The 24403-nt window shown below is 43.1% G+C and overlaps 2 protein-coding genes across 2 annotated transcripts in view; one reads left to right on the top strand and one right to left on the bottom strand.

Annotated features, from left to right (window-relative positions):
- Nucleotides 1–11700, top strand: part of ELOVL2 (ELOVL fatty acid elongase 2) — a 35714-nt gene extending 24014 nt beyond the window's left edge. Inside the window, exons 3-7 of the mRNA XM_056854357.1 lie at nucleotides 26–103; nucleotides 5311–5482; nucleotides 6464–6588; nucleotides 7315–7449; nucleotides 11526–11700. Of these exons, the coding sequence (XP_056710335.1) occupies nucleotides 26–103; nucleotides 5311–5482; nucleotides 6464–6588; nucleotides 7315–7449; nucleotides 11526–11654 (639 nt within the window). The 3' untranslated portion in view covers nucleotides 11655–11700. The remainder of the gene's footprint in view (nucleotides 1–25; nucleotides 104–5310; nucleotides 5483–6463; nucleotides 6589–7314; nucleotides 7450–11525) is intronic.
- Nucleotides 11701–17476: 5776 nt separating this feature from the next.
- SYCP2L (synaptonemal complex protein 2 like) overlaps nucleotides 17477–24403 on the bottom strand; it is a 62831-nt gene continuing 55904 nt past the window's right edge. The window contains exons 31-35 of the mRNA XM_056854971.1: nucleotides 23345–23454; nucleotides 23112–23206; nucleotides 20869–20968; nucleotides 19450–19519; nucleotides 17477–17568 (exon numbers count right to left, since the gene is read on the bottom strand). Coding sequence (XP_056710949.1) covers nucleotides 17477–17568; nucleotides 19450–19519; nucleotides 20869–20968; nucleotides 23112–23206; nucleotides 23345–23454 — 467 coding nt within the window. The remainder of the gene's footprint in view (nucleotides 17569–19449; nucleotides 19520–20868; nucleotides 20969–23111; nucleotides 23207–23344; nucleotides 23455–24403) is intronic.

Here is a 24403-nt window from a genome sequence, read left to right as displayed (position 1 = left end):
AAGTGATGTCTGTGTTTTTCTCCAGCTAATTCTTGCCACTTGGGAAGGAGGTTACAACTTGCAGTGTCAGAACCTTAACAGTGCAGGAGAAGCTGACATTCGGGTAAGGCACAAAGAACACCCCAAGACCTCCAAGAGGGGACAGTCTCCCTTCACATTTTTCTTCCATCATTGTATTTACCCTGCTTTTGATCATCCTTATGTTTGTCCTTAAAATTTGTCCATTGGATTTTGTTTACTTTTCGCATACTTTCCCGTTTGTATCTCATGATGCTTTGTATGGTTTTTCATTGTAAAACTGTCACAGGAATGTCTGAAAAACAAATTAAGAACATAAGAAGAGCCCTGCTGGATCACACCAGTCATCCATCTAGTCCTGCATCCTGTCACCAGTAGCCAGCCAGTTACTCTGGAAGGGCCAAAACAGAGCACAGAGGCCAAGGCCTTCCCCTGATGTTGCCCCCTGGCACTAGCATTCGGTGGATTACTGCCTCTGATTGTGGAAGTTCCCTTTAGTCACCATGGCTAATAGCCACGGATAGACCTGTCCTCCATGCGGCACCCTGACCTGGATGGCCCAGGCTAGCCTGATCTCGTCAGATCTTAGAAGCTAAGCAGGGTCAGCCCTGGTTAGTACTGGATGGGAGACCACCAAGGAATACCAGGGTTGCTGTGCAGAGGACAACAATGGCAAACCACCTCCATTAGTATCTAGCTTTGAAAACCCTACAGGGTTGCCATAAATCGACTGACTTGACGGCACTTTACACACACATGGCAGTGGCCATCACTACATCCTGTAGCAGCAAATTCCGTATTTTAATCACTTGTTGAGTAAAGAAGTATTTCCTCTTGTCTATCCTGAATTTACTACCCATCAACTTATTGGGTGCCCTCAAGTTCTAGGATTTTGAGAGTAGGAGAAAACGTTCTCTACCCACTCTCTCTACCTCATGAATAATTTTATGAACCTGTACCATGTCCCCCTGAGTCATCTTTTCTAAACTGAAAAGTCCCAGACTGTTTAGCCTTTCCTCAAAGGAAAGGTGTCTAACCCCTTAATCATCTTAGTTGCCTTCTTCTGTACTTTTCCAGCTCTGCAATGTCCTGTTAGAGATTCGGTGACCAGAACTGCACCCAGTTTTACAAATGAGGCTGCATCACAGATCTATATAGGGGCATTATAATATTGACGGTTTTATTTTCAGTCCCTTTCCAAATAACCCCCAGCAAAGAGTTTACCCTTTTTATTGCTGTGGCACACTGGGTTGACACTTTCATTGAGCTATCCAGCATGACCCCAATGTCTCTTTCCCTCTCAGTCTCAACAAGTTCAGACCCCATGAACATATACTTGAAGTTGGGATTTTTTTGTTCCAGCGTACCTCACCTTACATTTACCTCAATTACACTTAATTGGCAACATTGCTACCCACTCATGCAATTTGTGGAGATCCTACTGTAGTTCTTCAGAAGTATGGCCTGGTTTTCACCATCCTGAATAATTTTGTGTCACCTGTAAATTTGGCCACCACACTGCACCCCCTCAGTTCCAGATAGTTCATCAACAAATTAAATAGCACAAGCTCCAATACCAATCCTTTTGGTGTAGCATGAGAATTACCCCTCCCCACCCCCATTAGAGAGACTTGCACTGAACAATCTTTCAGAGCTTGGCTTGTGAAACACTGATAAGCCACAATGTTCCCTAAGATTTATCATGCCAGAGAGAGACTCCTCTGCTCTAACTCTTGATAATGCAAAAATAATCTTTTGGATGTGAGTCTGGTTTATTCCGTTTTAAGCAACCAGCAACCAAACAAGACACCTGTATTATCTTTTATTAAACAAAGAAAAGATTATTTTTATTGAGCAAGACACAAGAGTAAAACGACATAAGAAAATTAACTCCACAGAAACTGTGGAAATGCATGCTAATAATATCAGTGGTCCTAGCAATACTTATTCATATTATAATTGATGTTAGTTATTTAAAACAAATCAGGTTTTAGCTTTTTTGTCTCTGCTTTTTGGGATTATCAAAAAAGCCCAAAGTATCCAATATTTCAACAAGAGATCTTACTTCTTAAACCTCTGCATTCTGAGTTTTCAAACCAGAGAAATCTGATTTCCTTCTCACAGGAGTATTTATTTATAGAGAAAATTATCAATCTTATCTTTCTCTAAGTTGGTTCTCACAATCATGTGATTATTTCTAAATATCTGATTGTGGTTTTCAGTCGCTTCCAAGCATTCCCTTGGGATTTAACTCTCTGCTTCCTTCTAACAGCTTCCTTCTAACTAGACCTCTCATTTTTGTAAAGTTCCCTGTTTTGAAATCAAATGTTTGTTTTGGACTTTAGGGATAACTTTCCATTGACATGATTCTGAACTTAATAGCATTGCGATCACTGCTCCAAATTGGTGCAACATCATCTACATCTTGCACCAAGTCTTGAGCCCTGCTTAGAAGCGAGTCCAAGATCACAACCCCTCTGGTTGGCTTTGTGGCTGGCTGTTTCAGGGCACAGTCGTTTATGAAATTTAGGAATCTCATTTTTACAGCATGACTCAAGCACATATTTACCCGGTCAATGTGAGGGTAATTGAAATCACCCAGTATCACATTATCTGCTTTAGTCACCTCACTTATTTCTTTCTGCATTTCGAGATCAACCTCAGTTGTTTGAACAGGTAGGCGATGTCAAGAAACTGGCCTAGTCGTTGCTTGGCCTTTCAAATTTTGGTTCAGGCTTTTGGGCCTAGTCAAGTTATGGAAGGCTCCTCTCTGGGAAATTAATGTCATGGTGACTTACAGTTTCAAGAGAGATAAGGGATGAGATGGAGCCAGGCACAAGCACAAGTGAGAGAATGGGTCTTAGAGCTTCAAGGCCAGAGACCCAGAGGGAGTTTTGCATGCATATTCCATCTCATTTGCACAAGGAACCCTGGGCGTGGGTGAGTTGCTTGATTGTGGATACATGCCAGCTGCAGAGGTCCATGGTCATGTGTCTTAGGAACAGGATTGGCTGAACAGGATCAGGGCAGCAGTGGGCAGTCTGGCATAAAGCAAGATAATTCATTCTAGTTTGAACCTCCTTTCTGGCCTACCTTCCCTGTGGCCATCCTTTTGACTGTAGGTTCGGCCTTGTGTGGCCAGAGTACCCGCTCCTTGGATTTTGAAGTGCTATCTGGACTCATATTTTGGTCACATTATGAGAAGACAAGAGTCACTGGAAAAGACAGTCATGCTAGGAAAAGTTGAGGGCAGCAGGAAAAGAGTAAGACCCAACAAGAGGTGGATTGACTCAATAAAGGAAGCCACAGCCCTCAATTTGCAAGATCTGAGCAAGGCTGTCAAAGATAGGACATTTTGGAGGACACTGATTCATAGGGTTGCCATGAGTCGGAAGTGACTTGACGGCACTTAACACACATCTGGACTCTTTGCCTTCAGTCTGACCAGGTAACATCAGGATCAGAGGACTACAGCCTGAATAAGTATTCTAGGATAGTTATTTAGTTTTTTTTATTTTGCTTTGTTCTTCTGTATTTGTATACTTATGCCCATTTCTTTTAATAAACATTAATTTTACTTCTGTGGTGTCATTTGGGTTTTGGGGCTTCAGTCAGCACCTTGGCCTAGTTGGGTACAGCTACTAAGTAATTGTTTGTGGAATTCAACTTGCCAATGTCCTACCTTGCAGGGCTTACTTCTTGATTAACACCCAGTAGGGTAGGACACTTGGTCTTTTGGTCTCTCAGCTGAGTGTTAGCTTAGAGGGGCTGGTAGTGGTGCGTTACTGTGAGGATAGCTTAGTAGGGTTGCCAACTCTGGGATGGGAAATACCTGGAGATTTTGGGAGTGGAGCCTAAGGAGGGTAGGGTTTGGGGAAGGCAGGGTATAATGCCATAGAACCCTCCTTCCAAAGTGGCCATTTTCTCTGCTGCCTAGAGATCAGTTGTAATCTCAGGAGATCTCCAGCTACCACCTGGAGGTTGGCAACCCTTCTCCCCAGTATTGTGCATTTTGCTCTTGACCTTCACCTCAAACCTTCTTGTGGGACAAGGGGCTTTGACAGATAGTACACCCTCACGTTTAAGTACCTTTAGGGCCCAGTATCTCCACTCACATCACTTCTGTTGGGGAGTTAATTCCCCTAACGTTTTCTACCTTTTTGGCTCTGTGCCCTCTTTGCTATACAAGGCAACCCCTTCCCAACACACCCCTCTCTGTCCTGCCTGTAGAGCTTATACCCAGGGATGACTGTATCCCATGGATTTTGATTTCCCACGTTTCTGAGACACCCACTGCACCTAAATTGTCATTAAGCACAGATCACTTCATCTCCTCCATCTTGGCTCATAGACCCCATTCTCTATATTCCTAATAAGGAAATCACCCACTACCAAAAGCCCACCTCCCCCCAATCTCAGAGGGATATCTTCAGTACAAGAGGATATTGGTCCATCATCCAAGGAAGGGATCCCATGTAAGGGATCATGTCTTTTCTCCTCAGCCCGATGCCCTCCAGCCTCAAGACCCTCAATCTCCATGACAGCAGAAGAGTTGTCCGCACAGGAGTGGGCCTGTTCTAGTCAGTCCCTGAACATCCCATCCATATACCTCTCTGTGTCTCCCCCAGCTTCTCCAGATCAGCAACCCTAGCCTCGAGGGAATGAACATGTTCCCTGATAGCCAAGAGCTCCATGCATTGGGCCCACACCTACAGTTTCTGCCCAGTGGGCAGATAATCATACATGTGGTACTCCCTGCAAAACACTGGCTATCCCCAGCTCCCCTGCGGGCTTTCTACCTTCATAACTGGTTTGGTCATTCAAAGGTGTTGCAGATGCATTTGTTCATCATCAGGGAGTGACTACAAACTAAGGATGAAATCCTATGCACACTTACTTAGGAGTAAGACCCATGCAATATAGTGGCATTACCTCTGCACAGATCAGGCCGCACATAACTTGGGGGGAAGCTTGGCTTGGATCCAATAGAGTGTTTCTGTGCTTCTTACTTCCCCTTCTAATGCAACTCCAAATACCCCCGGTTCTGTTCTTGGGGGTCTCTAGTGCCACAGGAACAGCATTTCCATGGACATTTTGAGCTGCATTGGGGGAGTGTGTGAGAAAGTCATGCTCTGCAAGCAGAAACTGTTCCACCCTAGTGGATACCCTGGTTTACTTTGATTTATAGTAATACTTTAAAATTAGAGTTTCACCTGGCTGAAGTGTTCTTGAAGCACAGCAGAGATTGTTCCTTCAAGAACAGATATTAATTTATTTGTCTTGTTCTTGCAGGTGGCCAAGGTGTTGTGGTGGTATTACTTTTCCAAAGTCATTGAATTTGCTGACACTATTTTCTTTGTGTTACGGAAGAAAAACAGTCAAATTACTTTCCTTCATGTTTATCATCACGCCACTATGTTTAACATCTGGTGGTGCGTCATGAACTGGATACCATGTGGACAAAGTAAGCATATGCATTTATGATAGATAATAGAGACAGACAATGTGGAGTTGTACTAAATAAATAAGCAAACATATGCTGGGTATTTTCATTTATCCCAGATTTGGCTGTAACTGTGGTTAATCTTTGGTACATTTAGGAATCTGAGGTACATGAAGGAAATGGTGAGTGGGTGGTGTGGCATACTCTAAAATAAACAGCAGCTGCAATTAAATTGCCATTTTGTTGTGTTATCAGATTTCATATGTTACAAAGGCCATTTCAGATATTCCTCCATTTAGCAGAATTGGTGATTAATAAAAATGCACAGAATAGTACTGCAGACATATTGGTTGAGATTCTAATTTACAGCCTAATCTATGCTGGCTGGCATTGCTTGGAGGACCCTGCTCTCTCTCCTTTAGGTATTTGAATACAAAGAGCTCCAGACAGAGAATGGGATTTTTTACCGCCCATTGCTGTAGTAAAGCTTGGAGGGGCAGCAGCTCATAAGAGGATCTGCTTTTCCAGTGGCTCAAGGTGTAGTAAAGGAAAAAGATTTGGGCTGGTAATTGCATTCAATTCCCCCCCCCCCCTTCTGCCTTACTTGCTGCAGTTTTCGAGGAAGAAGCCACCTACTGAGCACACTCTGTAGTCTATAATCTCTCTTCTCCCCTGCTGGGCAAATGAAGTGGAGATGGACAGATCTATCAATGCTCCACTCCCACATATGCGTAATAGCCCAGGGGCGCCATTCTTACCTGCAAATATGAGTGAAATAGGTTTCAGATTTTTTCCTGGTGAGATTCCCTCTTGGATGAAGTGAAAGTGGACCTTCATAGGCCGAGGAGGAGGACATCGTAAACCCATGTCTGAAAGGGCCTCGACTCCAAAAAGAGAGGCTCCACAGAATTCTGTAAATCCCTCAGATTGTTCACAGATTTTAGAAATTGTGTCTTCTATAGAAAATGTGCTGGGTTGACAAGTTTAATTTGATCCTTACAGGTTTCTTTGGACCTACCTTGAACAGTTTTATTCATGTCCTCATGTACTCCTACTACGGTTTGTCTGTGATTCCATCCATGCACAAGTATTTGTGGTGGAAGAAATACCTCACACAGGCACAACTGGTAAGCTTAGATTCTCATTCAGTCTTGATTTAGTTTGAAAAATAAAATTCCTTGGCCGTGGGCCAAACCTCCTTACAAACCATCTTGAAACAAGGAGAAACCTCGGGGGTGGGGGCGAAAGACTCAGTCTCATGTAGCAGATTATTTACAGCATCAAATGCTCATTTCATACATGGATTGATTTGGATTGGCACTGCAGTGAGTGGTGACAGGGAACTCAGACCCTTCTCCCTCAAACCATTATCCTAATCTGGAATGGCCTGGGAAGCCACTGCTAATCCCATTGGGGGAAACATGTATTCAGTCCCCATATGCTTAAGAACTAGTTTCCAAAACCTTTGGGAACTCCAGATGTGGAAGAAACTGTGCACATCTGGTTAGGCAAGACCCAGGTGGACCTGGGAATGGTGTAATATGTGGTCAGGCCCTCTCTCCCACAGTGTGAAGACAGTGGCTGTAGCTCCCAGCCATTGTACATTCTCTGACAAATGTAAGAAACTACCCAAGTTTGACCCTGCAGAGAAAGTTATTACCTTCTTCAGACCGAGCACAAATATGTATTCAGCCTAATGCAATGTAGAATTAAGGCAGTTTTAACATTATTTATTTCTATGGGCATATAGCAGTAAATGCAGAATTTGCAGATGTGTTTGTGGGGGAGAAGGGAATTTTGGCCCTCACCAAGGCCAAATTGTACAAATGATATGTGTCTTTCCCCCCCTACAGATTCAGTTCGTGCTCACCATTACACACACCCTCAGTGCCGTTGTGAAACCATGTGGCTTTCCATTTGGTTGTCTGATCTTCCAGTCCTCTTACATGACCACGCTGGTCATTCTGTTCGTTAACTTTTATGTTAAGGTAAGCTGGGGAAGGTGAAGATACGTGTGCTGTATGCTTATGTGCAACTCTTAGTGATGAGGGGGTTATACACTTGCAGGGGACTTTATGAGATTAGCTAATGAAGCCCTCTTTTACTGGATGAAGACTGACCATCATGGATTAACTAACACTTGGGAAAGGGGCCACACACACTCCCAGCTGGTTTTGTCAAACTGTCGCTTGACTTTTGCTGAATGTGATAAGGGAACCCTATGCCAGATCACACCGTGCGAGTAAGCGAGAGACACGTCCTTAGCAATCTGCCAACATTTCACTGCAGTGTGATAATGTTTCCAGTGGGGTGTCCAATTCTGCAATGTAGAGTCCTTCTCGCAAGCTCCTCGCTTGCCTTTGACTCCTGTGATAAGAAAACATGACAGCAAAACCACATTTCACACGGTTTGAATAAAGTAAGAATAAAATGGACTCCAGCAAATCAAAAAACAGCTGAAGTATAGCATATGCACGTGAAATGGAAGCTAAAATTAAAGTCTCCGTGTTAAGAGTCCAAGGGTAGTTTCAAATTGTTGGCCTCAGATGGGAACACTGAATTCTCATCTGCATCAACCCAGGCATGGAGCAGGACACGGATGAGGGTCACAGTGTATGCATGCAGAGAAGGGGCTTTCCTGCAGTTTTTGCTTGATGGACCAAGGCAAATCTGTTCAATCCAATACATATTTTGTGCTTCCACAAACAATCTGGTATTAGGGGGTCTTATCACTTTCCCTTCAAAACCAGAGCCAGCCTGGAACCCCACCTATACCCTGAAAGCCACAGGTCATGTCTTACTAATGTAAAGCACCATATATATTAAATACATGCAGCATGGTTGAGGGGGAAAGCCTCATTCGCTGTATGGCTCTCTGCACAGGGTTGAAAGCCAGTCTAGAACACGCTCCAGCGAATCAACAGTTTCTTCTGCATAATTAACTTGCAAGTCAGGCTGTTAATGATTCAGTAAGATAGACTAATGTGCTTTTTTTGAAACGCACAGTGCTATCCTGATGCAGATCTTCAAAACAGCTTTTCTTTATCATTTAAAAATCCTGTTTACAGGCATAAAAGAGAGTAACATCTTATAATTTGATGCCAAGTTGCCCACATTGCTGGTTTTAATGAATGAGCCTTAATTACACATGTAGGTACACTTGATTTTGGAAGCTTTGAGAACAGAAAGGAACTGGGTAAAAGATAGCAGCCGAATTTGGAATAGTACACTCAATCGTCATACGATCCATAGTTAGATTGTCAGCTACTGAAAGGAGATTAAGGATTCGTCCACTCTGCAGTGCAGGAAACATGCCCACATTTATTCTCACAGACTTCACCATAGGTCTATTTTCCCTTTTATCCAAATGGAAGAGGGCTGGCTGAGCCCCTACCATTCCCTGTAGATTTTGGAAGACTGTATAATGACCATCTGCTAGCAGATGATACAGAAGTGCTTCACATAGGGAAAGCAGGCAGGGAATTACAGTACAATCCTATTGTCCCCATGATGGGTGCATTGCTACTCAACCTTTTTATCTCATTGACAAAGATCTGGTTATCTGCTCTGTGCCTACCTTTGCTGCCACCGTGGGCTCTAAGCAACAGCATGAGACCGTTTCCTATGGAATTTTCTTCACAAGAAGTCTGCATTGCTTGATTTATTCCATATATTTATCTTGGCTGTATTTCTTTGGTTTTGGCGATACTGCATTTTCCTGTTAATCACAATTACAATGTCCTTGTAGCTGGGAAAATGCCATTTTGTGGACCTCTGTATGCCCATGCTAGAGTACCTAGCTGAACAACAGCTTTTTAAAAAAAAATGTGAAGAAAATATCATAGTTATACCACTGCATCCAATATCATAGGATTACTACTGGTGGTGGAGTAGGCTTGCACCAAGAGTGAAAAGGCTATTCTGCATTTGTGAGGACAGACTTCAGCTAATCATGTGTACAAACTCTTAGGAAAAGGGGTCAGATGAAAAGAGCCTACTCCTTTCTAAACAATTTGCTGAGAAAAGACTTTCCTGCAAAATCTTGCTTATCAGCAATTCCATGAGAAAAGATACTGCAGTGCATTTGTTTAAACAATAAAGTCGCAGAGGAAAAAACCCTAATTGCTCCAGATTTAGTGCGAGGGTCAGCAGTTGTCTTCCTGCAGTGAGAAGATGGGGCCCAGCCACTTTGCCTGTCTCCATTGCTACAGATAAAAGGCATTATCCACTAATGACGCAATCTTAAAAGCAACAGAGTGTGTTGCCTCTAGTGCGGCCAGCATGATATGTGAACTGAGTGTGCCCCCCACAGTTCTATGCAACATCACAGATAGGCATGGGACATGCTCTTGAATTGCATGGAGACATCACGGAACCCTTTCCACCATCGCGTCCCCGCAGGGCCGGTGCTACCATTAGGCAAACTAGGCGGTCGCCTACAGCACAGACCTCAGAGGGGCGCAGAACTGGCCTGAGCGGCACAGTTTTAAACCGATTAGTTTCTTGAAAAAGTGCAACTGACAATTTATATTTTTTATTTTAAAGTAAGTGCCACAACAGTGCTATGGAACATAATTATAATGTCTTATAAAAAGTTTTGTGCTTTTATTTTTCTACTAGATCTGTTTTTGAAAATTGGTTAACAATGGGGGGGCACAAATAGTTAGCCTTGCCTAGGGCATAAAAATGACTGGCACCGGTCCTGCTTCCCCCACAGCATCAGAAGACTAGAAGGAAGACCAAATAGGGATGATGAACAACTGGGATAACAATTCCAGGGGTGTATACTGAACACTCCCAAATTCTGCATCTCTTGTGTTATCTTGGATGTTGCTTCAGTTCACCTCTCTAAAACAGGAAATAGTGCGCAAGTATGGGCAGAGGTTTGCTACATATTTTGAGTATAACCAATGGGGTTAAGGAACTGGACTCCCACCTTGGCCCCACGGTTGGAGCCTTCGAGTCCCTCTTCCCAACGGCCAGTTTATAGCTCACAGACAAGTATATGTAGCCCTTCACTTCATGAGAGGATTATTATGCAACTTAACCCTTACCTCAGGCAAGCCAGGTCCATTTTCAAGGGTATGTATTTTAACAATCATATTCACAGCTGCTTGTAATTTCACTAAACTGTGACAAAAGTGTTGTAGCATATAAATAAATATGAGATAATTTGGGTTATCATCACAACAAAAATAAAAAAATCTCATCCTAACCCAAAAACTCCATTTAATTGAATATTGGGGTCAGTATCATTTCAGAGGGAAGCTGTGTTGGCCTGCAGTAGAACATCTGGATTTGAGTCCAGTGGCACCTTGGAGACCAGCAAGATTTTGGGGGTATGAGCTTTCGAGAGTCAGATGTCTGACAAAAGGAGCTTTGACTCCCAAAAGCTTATACCCCAATAATCGTCTTGGTAGCCAAGTTGCTATTGAACTCTAATCTAGGAGTCAGGATAGGTAGCAATTGGTTGGGAAATGAATTCATCTATCTGCACTAAATGGTGTAAAGTTAACAAATACGGAAGCGATGACAAGTACTTCATGCGCATATGTTTTTACACCATAAAACAAAAAAGTATTTTGATGTGGAATGATAAGTAAACTTTGTACTTCTGAGGATGACCAAGAGATAAAATAACTAATGAAAATACTAAATAAATAAAATAACTACTGAAAATACTAGGCAGCACAATGACATTTCTAGGTGCCATGGCGAGCTGGCGCCTGGAATTTGTCAAGCCCCGCCTTACCTATTCCTTCTGCTGTTCTCTAAGCCATCCTAAAAGCTTCTTTGCACCTTGTGGGATTCCAGCTGAATGTCAGCAAGGACACCAAACTGCTTCTGTTGCTTTCAAGCAGTTGTGGGGAGGGGGTTAACAAAGTCCTTGGGAATGGGAACACCTGGAAAATCCATACACACTATTCATAAGGAAGTTGTCCCTTAAAAGTTACCTGATAAACTCCTATATGTTTTATGTCTGCTGATAAATTCCTATATGTTTTATGTCTGCTTGAGACATAGGAAGAAGTCATAATTTTGTTTCTTTTTGGTATTGTTTTAGACGTATCGGAAAAGACCTTCAAAGTCTGATGTGAAAGATGTCTCTCCAGTGATGGAATTCAAGAATGGGTTCCACAAAGAATACATAACGGCAGCTAATGGCGCTCTGTACAATAAAAAAGCACAATAAGTAGTATATTTTAATAATACATTGTAGTCTACAAAATTCCTCCCAGTTTTTTCCTAAGAGACCGAGAGCAATCCTAAGTGGGTCTTCTCAGAAGTAAGTCCCATTTTATTTAATGGGGCTTACTCCTAGGAAAGTGTTCCTAGGAGCCTGAGTTGATCATTCGATGGTGCACAGCTGTAGGACAACCTTTGTCTCAGTTTGGTTACATGTATCTTACTCCCAAATGTTTAACTCACTGTTGTTTAAGGTTAAAAAGGCAAAGTAGTTTTTAATATTTTGATAAAAACCACCAGCAAAATGATGTGTCAGGGGTGGCTGCTATTATAATTCCTATCACTCAGCCAAAACAATGCCACATTTAATCTTTAACAGGGGCAGAATGCCTGACACAATTCTCGCTTCGGAAAATTAAAGTGTGGTTGCATTTTGCGCTAGCATTCTTCAATTAGGATTTTATTCAGTCTGAGGGCTGCTTCATTCATATTAGTTGTTCTCAGTAATATCAGTGCTAGGAAAAGCATGTACTCTATTTCATTTGCATGGTGGTGCAAAAATTGTTTCCTTCCCCCCCCCATTCCATCACTGGATTGACTGGGGGGTCCCCGACGTGTGTCCCCCGACTCTTCTACTACCACCATTGTGTGCCCCAAAATGGCTACCATTACAGCAAAAAGGCAGGAGTTGACTAAGGCCCTGTTAGGCTTTTGCTGCAAGTTAGTGCCAATGGAGGCATCAGCTCTGCGTAGCCTGCCATGAAAATTTTAGGGACAGTGGCATCCGCTCCACTTTAAAAATTGCAAGAGGTTACAAGTGAACAAGCATATTGGCTGCAGTTTGCCTCTCAGCAAACATGTCTCGCACACCAGATCTCGCATACCCTAAACACTGTGATTGTGACAGAGTTGATGGTAACATTATTCATTGCCTTTTTGCCCTCCCATTCCCTGGCACAAAAAGGTACAGTCTTATGTGATGGTAGAAAACAAATTTGCTAGAAGAGTACTTGTTTAAAAACAGGGGAAAGGATTTAAGAAGTCACAAATTCTAATAGCTTATACATTCCTAACAGCAGCACATTTTACCCCTGGGTTGTCGCCTTTTTGCTTATAGAAGCTTAAGATGCACATCTAGGTTGCCCATAGACAAGGCTGAAACACGTTTAGTTGAGCGACTATCTCCAACTTTTATAAGGTCCTCTCTGTGGTCCTCTAGCATTTGCTATACCTACTTTACGGTTGGCTGTCATTAGCACAGCTTAAGGCTCTACAGAGCTCCTCCCGCCGTGTGAGGGTAGTAAGAAGTTGAGTATCAGTGTTGGAGGCATTATCAGGGGAAGGCTTAAGTCTCTGGGCTGACCTGCTGGCCATCCATGTTGACTGGTTGGCTGCTGTATCTGACCGGACGCTGGACTATACAAACCTCTGGTCACATCCAGCAGAGCACTTCTTGCGTTACCAGCCCACTTTTGTAATATCATACAGTCACCTTTCAAGCAGTGTTTCACTGCTATCAGATGCGTGCTTCATTTCCTGTTTACTTAAGGACTGCTTCTGGACATGGACAGTGACAGAGCTCGGCTCGGTGACCCATCTGTAAGCAACAGCCCGACAAACTAAGCTCACCAAGTGGGATTGCTTGACAAAATGCTGGGTTGGCTAGAACTGACAGGGCCACCCATAGCAGGGATGCTGTTAGCGCTGCAGTCAAGCCAACTCAGCTGTGTCACCCCAGAACAAAACTGCAAGGCTCACCATTCCACAAGCATTAACTGCCATGTTGCTGCTGTCACAGCCCTGGCTGGAGTGAGATCTGCCACTTTAGCCCTTGGTCCCACCTACACACCAAACAAAGCACATGTTCTTCACGTTCCACCTCCTCCTTTCATATGCTTCTTCATAAAAAGTATTTGGTGTGTGATATGAAAAGATCAATGAGTTCCAACCCCCAACCCCCAAATGGGACCATCTATCCATTATGCCCAGACTCAGCCAAACTTATGCAACCCAGTCGCAGCTATGACAGACCGTAGACAATGTCCCACAAAAGTGGAGGACAAGGGTGGAGAAGCACCTGCAGAGTCAACAGTAAGCAAATAGGGCTCATGCAGACAAAACACCTGCAGAAGACCTCACAGTGTAATCTTCAGAAATAAAGTAATGGATCCGTGTGTTGTAGGGCTGGCTCAGCCACGACTTGCTAGCCTTTATGTAATATTTTTGCTCTTGGATGGTTGGTTGTTTGGTCAACTTGATCGTCCCCAGGTCATAGATGGGGAAAGCAAGGCTGAGAAAGAATGGCTTGGCCAAGCTCACACAATGAGGTCAGTGCAGGGAAGGGGCCCTGGAACCAGCTTAGCTCTCCAATTCTACATCAACAAATGCACTCAGGGAGTTTCCCTTTCTTTTGTGGCTCTGACTCAGATTCTCTATGATGAACTGATGGCCCCAACTACAGAAAGCATACATGAGGTTATAGCTGGATGGGGAATTAAGAAGGAAACAATTGGGGCTGGAGCACAGGAACCAGCAACGGGGAAAAAACACCTATATGACTGTGACCCTAAGCACAGTTGTCAATGGGATTTGCTTCTGGGAAAACTTATCTAAAATCAAGCTGCCAGGTATACTTGCTTCATTTTTTAATTAAGGTAGCACCATCACTGAAAGGCAATACAAGGGAAACGTCCCTATTGGCTGTGATGTTATTACTAAGGCGTAGGATCACACACATAGATAATGTCAATGGAGAAAGGGATATCTGGAAGATTCAGGCAACCAGTGGGAATGGACTTCAGCAGTCTCCACAAGTAATAATTTGATGGAATATGAGAACAAAGGCACCATGGTATTCCCACAGCAGAAGCCCATTCACAAAACTGTTAAAATCAAATGCACCATTAAAAAAAAAAATCCTTGAAGAGGAGGCTTCCAAACAATCCACTTGAAAGTTCCAGTGTAAAACATTTCACTAAAATCTGTTATGAGTGCCAGGCAATGTGGTGTAGTAAAGAGTATTGACTAGGATTCAGGAGACCTGGGTTCAAAACTCTATTCACTGGGTGATCTTTGGCAATATGTACACTTTCACCCTAACTTATGTCCCAGGGTTGTTGTGAAGACAAAGTGGAAGAAATAAGTACCATTTCAGCCAACCTGAGCTTCTTGGGAGAAAGGGCAGGATAAAAAGTATGATAGATAATGGAAATAATCTTAGTTTCGCTGAGACCCTCAGTGTGACTAGACTCCACAGATGCCTTTTTTAGATGATCTGCAAATCTGTCATCTACTGAATCTGTGGTAATTTGACAGCCAGTGTAGCATAAGGACTCGGACAGGTATGAATCCCCATGCTTCCATGGAAGCCTGCTGGTGACATTGGAACTCTCAGCCTAGTATACCTCACAAGGTTGTTGTTATGAGAATAAGGTGAAGGAGGGGAGAATGATGAGACAACCCCTTTGGGTCCTGAGAGGATACAAATTTTTTAAAAGCACAAAAACAACGTAAAGCCTCTCATTAAACTTGTTCAGAAGTCATGCGGTCCCATATTCCAATACTTGGTGATTGCGAAAGTGGGGGAAGATTGTTGTCTGCATGTGACCTGAAGGCACCCACCGCAGTACAAACAGTCTCCAAACCTTTGAACTATAAAGAAGATATGAACGAGAGTCACTGGGTGAGCTCTTAACTCAATATGCCACAGGTTGACTGGTTCCAGTTTCTTGAGAGTCTAGCCCACCAGGCATCTGGAGACTGCCTTTCCTTTTTACTAAAACTTATGTTTAAAAAAGGAACAATGCCTTACTCAGTAATCTTTCCAAGGGCTGACAAAATATGCTATCTTACAGACGCAAAAACATATGGTAAATTGGAATCAGGTATTCTCTACATGTAAAGACCATAATCAAGATGCTGCTATTCTGAAAGAAATACCCAGAATGAAAGCTTCTTAAAGTGATTCTCCTGTAATGTACCACTGAAATAAATACCTTTTACAGTCAGCACATTTTCTGGTCTCTCTTTTGTTCTTGCGCCGAAATACTTTGGAAGATGCCAGCTGACAGGATCTGCCCTTTCCCCCCTAATCTTCTATGAAGTGTACTTCATGGGTCTGAAAGACTTAAAAGACCCCTGTAGATACGGTATAGAAATGGCTACATAATATTTGCTAAGTTCAAGGCTATTTGCAAAGAAAAGAAATCCCTCAAAAACATTATTTATTTGATTTGCAACCCATTCTCTTCCTGGCCAAAACTGGGCTCAGAGGAACTAACAGTCTTATTCGAAACTACATCATTCCATAAAACTCCATAAAACATAACACAATTAGAAACCCAATAAAATTTAACATGAAGCCAATAAAACCCATAAAAAACAGTTGGTGTATATAACAACTCACTGGGACTATGACAGCCAGGAGAAACAAGCAATCCGCCCCCACCAAAGATGACTGAAATAAGCAATATCATCACACCATAAACAACCAACTCACAAACCAACTGAGAAAAGAAATGGTTTGCATCTCTTGTGAAAATCTGATGGACCAATCCTTGCCGACAAGAAAAAGCTCCCCCACCCTTAGCCTTCACTTATGAGACTAATAGTGTGACTAGCAATATTTGTTGGTGGGTTTGTTTTTAGACAACAGGTCACAGCCGTGGCCCAACGGCTTTTTACCATCTCTGCCGGGTCTGGCAGTTGGTGCCTTACCTCTCTCGCCCTAACTTAGCCACGATGATCCATGCAACGGTCACCTCTAGGCTAGACTACTGCAACTCGCTCTCTGTAGGGCTGCTCCTGAGACTGACTCAAAGACTCCAGCTGGTACAAAATGCCACAGCGGGGTTGCTTACTGGTACCTCGCCGCGAGCTCATGTTACGCCAGTGCTTTGTTAACTGCACTGGCTCCAGCTGGAAGACCGGGTCAGGTTCAAGGTGCTGGTTATGACCTTTAAAGCCTTACACGGTCTGGGACCTTCGTATCTTCGGGACTGCCTCTCCTGGTATGTTCCCCAGAGAAACCTATGATCGCAGAATAACAACTTGCTGGTGGTCCCTGGCCCAAGGAATGTCCGGCTGGCCTCGACCAGGGCCAGGGCTTTCTCTGCCCTGGTCCCTGTCTGATGGAATAGTCTCCCGAAAGAGATCAGGGCCCTGCGAGACCTCCAAGAATTCCCCAGGGGCTTTAAGACGGAGCTATTCCGCCAGGCTTATGGTTGAGGCCAGCAACGGTTCTCCCTATAAACACTGGCCTCCAAAGTCCTTTTCCCCATCCCATGGTTGAGCCCTTCCCCCTATTTATGGGGTGGTCAGTTCCATCTATTATACTGCAGACCATTATTATGTGATTTTAGGGCTATCAAGGTGACTATTTATTGAATGATTTGGGCTATTTTAAATGTATTTAAATTATATTTTAAGGGTTTTTATTGATTTTATTCAGTGAGCTGCCCTAAACCTGGCCTTTGGACTGGGGAGGGCAGGGTAAAAGTGTAATAAAATAACAAATAAATAAACGCTCCTTGGTGGCACTGGAAGTCCTGAGGGACAGCCAAGCTAAGCCTGGGGCAGAAACAAACCCAAATCTCATGGCACCTTAAAGTCTAACCAGTCTTTATTCCGGTTCTATGTATTTTAAACTTATTCTTTAATGTGCCACAAAAACTCCAGTTGATTTATTTATTTTTTTGCTTGCTGGTACTAACACAATGTTACATATTAGAGCTACTCCCCATCATGGTAACAAATTCCAGAGGGGTTAATCTATTGTGGCAAAAACAAACCCAAGTCTTACGGCACCTTAGAAATCTAAGGAAATGTGATCTAGTCAATGAAATCATACGTTGGAATAAAAGAATCTTTAATCCATAAAACACAGCAAGGCTCCTGTTTTGTCACATTCAAGGTGTTTTTCTCTGAAGCGAACAGATAACAAGAGACAGTTTGCAGAGGAATACACCCATTTAATGACAAAGAATGAAACACTTTAAGAGCTCTCTTTTGATCTGCTAATCCCTCAATGTTTTCTCTATTTAGGATAGACCAAGTTGTCTCAAAGCAAGCATGATAAGAAAAAGCCATGGTTACAAAATATAGCAGGCCCCAGCCGGGTTTATAAAACATAATTAGCTGAAGTAAAGATGGAAATAAGTCACAATATCATACAACCCCTCGGGTGCTCTCAGCTTTTTGGCTATTTTGAAGGCTGGAAGCTCTACGGTGCTGCCTCCAGGTGGGCAAGGAAAAAAATGCACAATAGTTGAATCCTTTTAGTAGCAGAGTAGTACAGACAGTGAATTGCATACAGCTATGGATTAAGGGTAAATTAGTAAACCATCTTTAAAAGTTATCCAAACATTTGCCTTAGAGGGTCTAGGATTATTTCAACCAATTTTAATCAGTCAGAAGCAACAGTGAAAACCTTGTCTCTCTCTTCCTCAAGGTCTATAATTTTTCCAAACTGTGGGGAAGGAAAAAAAAAAGAGGGGGGGGCATGTCAAAAATCTGTTCAATATGAAAGTCAGAAGCTGCAGGAAACTTAAAAGTGACAATTTATTAACACTGATCCAGTGTATGTAAAGGGTGGAATACTGACCAGAGATTGACTCGATCCACATGCCAAAGGAATAATGGAATTATTTCCAGCAATGGGGAAAAAAGACAGAGGTACAGAGAACAAATGAATCTGCAAGTAGGACACACCACTAGCAATTACTGGATTTGACAAAGCCTAGCTGCCCACTAAACTCCTTGTGTGCAGTCTCATACCAAGGTGTGGGGCACTCACCTTAGACACCCAATTCAAGGCATACTGTACACTCCAAAAGCAAAGCGCTGGATTCCCATGCAGATAACCAAAGCAGCACAACAGTTCTAGGCACCCGAAATGTTTTTGCATACTTGGGCAACCTCTCAGGCATGAGACAAAAAACCCCTCTCAGTCTATACAAAAACCCTTAAAGAACCAGCACAAGCTCTCATCCTGCCCAGTGGCCGACAGGCTGAAGACAGCTATAGGGCAGTTTGGTCGAGAAGGTCCCCACCCATCTCCCAAGCCAGGAGGTCAGCCAAGGATCTCTCAGAAACCTTTGAGAAATGGTGGAACATCTCTCTGCTTTCAAAACCTCTCATCAGCTTAGCCTTGATACAGAGAGGGAGGTGGAAAGGGCAACAGGGTGTTGGACTAGGCCTGGGGAGAATGACACTTGGGCCAGTCTCTCCCTCTCAGTCTAACCTACATCAAAGGGTCATGTTAGGAGGATAAAATGAAGAAGGGAAGAACCGGAGCCCTGCATGCTTCCCTGATCTCCTTGAAGAAAGGGTAGGATGGGAAAAAACATGTGATAGATGTGTGTGGAGAGGTTTTGTGCATGGGAAAACAACACACCTATTTTCCCCTTTCCACCTTCAAGAAAGTTTTCCTTCCATCCTTTACATTTCAGAACAACAGCAGGGGATGCACCCAGTGCGTGAAATACCCAACCCCTCATTGTTAGAGTTGGCTTGAGGCAGTCAACTTCTGGCCCCCTATATAGCAGGAGCTTTTAGAGAACAGGAAAGAAAAAGACCAGTTATACTTCCACCCTTTCTGACCACATCCACTTTCCACGAGGAAATAAGCTTGCTGTACAGCTGCAATGCTCCCAATTCCAGTCCGACAGGAGCTCTAAACTTCAGCGCCCTTCTTAGGGACTGTGGAATCACCCTGTTTGTAAAGATTCGATGCCACATCGAGTCATTTCACATTTGAAGCTCAGTTTGTAATACATGCAAATCTGCTGGGCTATGGCACATACCTGAACATTTGGGACTGCCTCCTTTACATTCACTGCTGCTCCATCTGGCCCTGCATCCATGGACTGTATCCTGTAAGAAAGGCAAATCTGGAGGCAATCAGATTTATTCACTGGAATGTATTGCTCAACCTCCACCAGCTACAGGTCACCAGCCAGAATGGGGAGTAGGAAGAAGAAAGGGACAAGGGGAATCTTCCATACCTCAAAAGGCTTATCTGCTGACTGTTACCGTGAGCTTATTTCAGAAGGTGTGTTAGTCCCTTGTGTGTTAGCCCCACGTGGACAGAGATCTGCACAGCTATCTCCTAATCATGTACAGACAGAACATACACAGATAAGGCCTTGGTGACCCTCGTATTTTATTTTGGAAAGGTATCCTTGTCTCTGTCAGTTTATCTCAGCCCTCAGTTATTGGCGCAGGCTTGGCTGGGTTTAATACTCAGGCTCAGATTCTGCCTCTAAACCATAACTCCTGCTGGGATTCTCTAACCCCTTCTTTTTTGGGCGAGGCTACCCAAGAGCTCACATGACTATGTTCTATCCAGGAAACGGGGAGTTAAATGTCCATTTAACAGTTTGAAAAGCGGTGGTTTTGATACCTTTGGGGCAAAGGACATTATTTTCCTCCAGTAACAGTGTATTAGGAGCCCTGTGGCACAGAGTGTTAAGCTGCAGTACTGCAGTCAAAAGCTCTGCTCACGACCTGAGTTCGATCCCGACGGAAGTTGGTTTCAAGGTAGCCGGCTCAAGGTTGACTCAGCCTTCCATCCTTCCGAGGTCGGTGAAATGAGTTCCTAGCTTGCTGGGGGTAAAGGGAAGATGATTGGGGAAGGCACTAGCAAACCACCTCGCAAACAAAGTCTGCCTTGGAAACGTCAGGATGTGACGTCACCCCATGGGTCAGGAATGACCCGGTGCTTGCACAGGGGACCTTTACCTTTACCTTTTAACAGTGTATTGCTGGAAAAGTACAATTTTTCTGAAATGGAGGGCACTTTTTGGTCATTTGCTATACTGGCCTGGGAAAGTGCATACATTCACGAACAGATACACACTTGCTTAGATGGCCATGTGAAAACAAAGGGCAATTGAGCTGGATTTACAACCTGTGCTTCTTGAAGACACCCTCATTAATGGCAACAGAAACAGGCTACGAAAGCACACAGAAGAACAGGATGTTTTGGAACCCAAGCCACCAAAGAAGTGCTCAAGAAAGATGCATTTGTGCCCATTGGGACAGAGAGCAGGAATAGAAATACCTCTGCATTTGATGAGCACAAAAAGCATTCAGTTTACTGTTCAGCTTGTTGGATTGTTTAGTCCAAAATTCCTGAAACAATGTTCTCAACATGAGTCTCAAGTTAAAGCACTAAAAACAATCTATAGAGGATGCAGGACAAAGTGTAAGAGGATACATACCACTGTATCCTTCTCAAGGCTTGAAAGAAACCGAGCTCTCTTCTCCAGATTGTCTAGTTCCTTGACAACAATCCTGTGGAAGTTTTCCAGTTCCTTCAGCCTGATGCAGGGGGGAAACACACACACACAAAATAATTTATTCCTTCAGGAGAGAAAATATTAGATACTAAATATTTACTGGTGAAAATACGGATAGCATCACACAGGCTAACTCTTCTTCAGTTTATTGTGCGCCACTGCAATATGTTGTTTTTGAAATCAGTACACTAAGGTATTGTGAGTGAATTTTAACTTGGCATAAGGGGAGCCATCTTTATTTTCTGCTAGGTTCCTCTCTGGATTAAAAAAAATGAACCTCTGTACACTGACAAATTTTTCTGCTGGCTTTGCTATTCTAAAAAGACTAAGTGTTCCAGAAGACAAGGCGCCCGGCCTTGAGCACTGATAAGACGGTACAGAGTAGAATTTTGACTTACCCTCCTCCCTGTAGCTCCAAGAAGCTAGATACAATTTCTAAGCTATGTGAATACGTCAATACTCGCTTATGTCTAATTGGATGGGGTAATTTTTCTTTCCTCATTCTTCCCTAGTAATGCTGTGATGTCATTAAAAACTATAAAGATTGTATGCATAATGAGCTCATTAGCACTTGCCTGACTTTAAGTGACTTAAAGTAAACTTCTCCACTCGAGCTTTTAATAAAGGATTATTTTAATGGCTTTGATTTGTTTGGAGTGCAGAATTTGGCATTGGAACCTACAGTAAATTCCCTGTCAGTATCATCTAGTCCAGCAGTTTTCCACATTGTTTTCCTGGGCCTTCATCAAAGCTTCTCGTTGGGAAAGCGATAAGAATGGTAATAGGAATACAATTTCCCCACAGCAACTCAACTTTTCTTGCAACGTCCAACCACAAAGGGGTGCATGGTGTTTTCTAGGTTGCTTGTTCAGTTCATGCAAAATTCCACCACCTGGCCAACGCCCAAAAACATGTAACATAGAAGCAGACTCCCAAAACCTCTGCAGTGCAATGAAGTTTCACAGGCGACAGGCAAAGGCTCCTTGGCACTGGAGGTAGAACATTCCCAAAAAATAATGATCCAACTTCACAGATGGGAAAAGGATTTAAGAAAAGCACACGTCATTTGTTAAAAAAAAAACATGGCTGGAATCATCAGACTATGAAGCATTCTGTATTGCAGTTGTAGAGAACTGCAATAGGACCATCATCAAGACCAGAGCATTTGTTTGGGGAGACATAAGCTTTTCCCATCTGCATCTTAACTAGAACAAGCAGCAGATTATGGAACTATTCATATGTACATACCAACGTACCATTGAAGAATATGCCTTTCTCTACTTGCATGGATGAAAAGCGACAGAGAAGAGAGTTCCAACAAAAAATTAGACACTATTCCTACAGGCAGCCCACACTGGCAATGCAACATTAAGACAACTTTCCACAGAGACTGGTTTGCTTAAAATCCACCCCTAGGTGCTGGGACATGGTTCTGTCCTTTTATTTCATTTCCATTTCTTATCTGGTTAGACCTGAATCAGCTTGGTCAGATGGATCTTTGTTTTTAGTTCAGCAGTATTTGGGAAATGGGCCCCAAAGCACTGGATTCTGGACCTTGTTTGAACCGCTCAAGACCTGAAATTCATGATCTCTCATGCAAGTGAATATAAAAATTAATATTTTCAACTAGGTACAGAAGAATAGGCTAATTAATTTGAAATCAGATCCATAATGAGGCTATTTTGAAAGCTGGTAAGGTATGCTCAGTTCCTTGAAAAAGGATTGCCTATCACAGTTTGTTCTACTAGTTATCCTACTAACTTGGAACTATCCATTAATGAATCAGGCCAATATTAAAAACTTCCCATAACCTTAAACTGCCTTACATCAATGGCCCATCTAACATTGTAATATTTACTCCAACTAGCAACATATTTTAAAATGACAGAGACTGGCTGCCAAGCCTGGGACCTTCTCCACACAAAGCATGGCCCTGCCCTATCTGAGCTCCAGTCTTTCCTCAGCCATACTCTACCAATGATCAGCAAATGTAAATTGGTGTGGCAGCCAACAGTAAGAGAAGCCACACAGAACAGCTCTCTTGGGTAACCACAGAAAGGCATATATTTAGAAGGTGCTTCTGCCCTGCTTCTCTAGCTTGAGTACAGGATTCTTTTCCTACAGCCAAATGCAAGTCAATATGCACCCCAAGCCTCACTACTTACCGGCACTGGTGTAGCTGATTCAATAACGCCAACACATTCTGTTCAGGGGTCTTCAAGGTATTTCGCGTGTGAATCTTTATCCTCTTGTACCGAGACTAAGTCACAGTGCCGGTCGATCAGGCAAGGGGAAGAAATTATGCAGATGAAAATATCTAACTGTGATGTATTCTAAAATGTAGTCCCTTACACTCTACAAAAATAAACCTTCTGTCATGAACAACAAGTAGGGTTACCCAAAATGTTTTCTTCAATTCATTTGTGAAGGTCTCAAATGCAGCAATAACACCAGAATCACCAACTTCTTCCTGGAATGTGCGGGATACATTATCTTCTATAGTTTCCCCTACAAGAAAGCACAGCCCTGTAATGAGTATTTCATGATACCTAAGGCTTACTGAATTCATTCAGACCTGTTCAAATACCAGAATGCAAGCAGATAAGATAAGGTTGCTAATGCTAGATTTAAACAGATAAAGGCTCAACTTTTTGCATGGACAACGGTTCAGATTCTGTACCTTGCTTCCATTTGCACTACTTTTGTTCATTTTGGAAGTAGTCCTCTGCCGTGAAGTGCAAGTTCCTTCCATGCCAGGCACTTCCACTCACGCAAGATGGAAGTACCTCGCATGAGAGGCCAGCACTCCAGAGTAGAGAATTACCTCCGCAACTGACGAAGAACAGCACAAGTGGAAAGAAGGTACAGGCTTGGTTCCAGAGCAGCATTTCCACAGGCATAAGGATTTCTACCTATGCAGTAGGGTTTTCCTGCCTCCATCTTTCCATCACAGTCCAAAATGCCTTCCTCTGGATGCAAACCAATGTCCTGGGGAACAATTTATTATAGAAGAACTAATCTGCAAATGATACATCACACACAATTCTTATTTTTTCAATGTATACATTAGTTGCATGAAAAACAGAGTTTCACTTACCTGTAATTGTTGTTCATCTGGTGGATCTTCTATGCAGGCACACATTGGGACTGCGCAGGCACAGGCCAGTCACGGATAAGATTTGTCAGCTTCTAGCAAAATCTGAAAAGAGAGTGCTCCCTTTCCCCTAGGGGCATGTAATCTCCCCGCCCAGCGGTCACATGACCCAAGGGGGAGGGAGCACTCTTCCCTCCAGTTCTCCAGCCTGCCGCCACGGAACCAACCACCGGACTAGCAGAAAGGTCCCACAGCGGGGAAGGAGGGAGGGATGTGTGCCTGCATAGAAGATCCACCAGATGAACAACAGTTACAGGTAAGTGAAACTCTGTTTTTCATCTGCGTGGCTTCTATGCAGTCCCA

This window comes from Euleptes europaea, chromosome 8 (assembly GCF_029931775.1).
Source record: "Euleptes europaea isolate rEulEur1 chromosome 8, rEulEur1.hap1, whole genome shotgun sequence".
NCBI classification, from domain to species: Eukaryota; Metazoa; Chordata; class Lepidosauria; order Squamata; family Sphaerodactylidae; genus Euleptes; species Euleptes europaea.
Note: the sequence above shows the minus strand (reverse complement) of the source record. Positions and strands in the feature narration are given on the sequence as shown.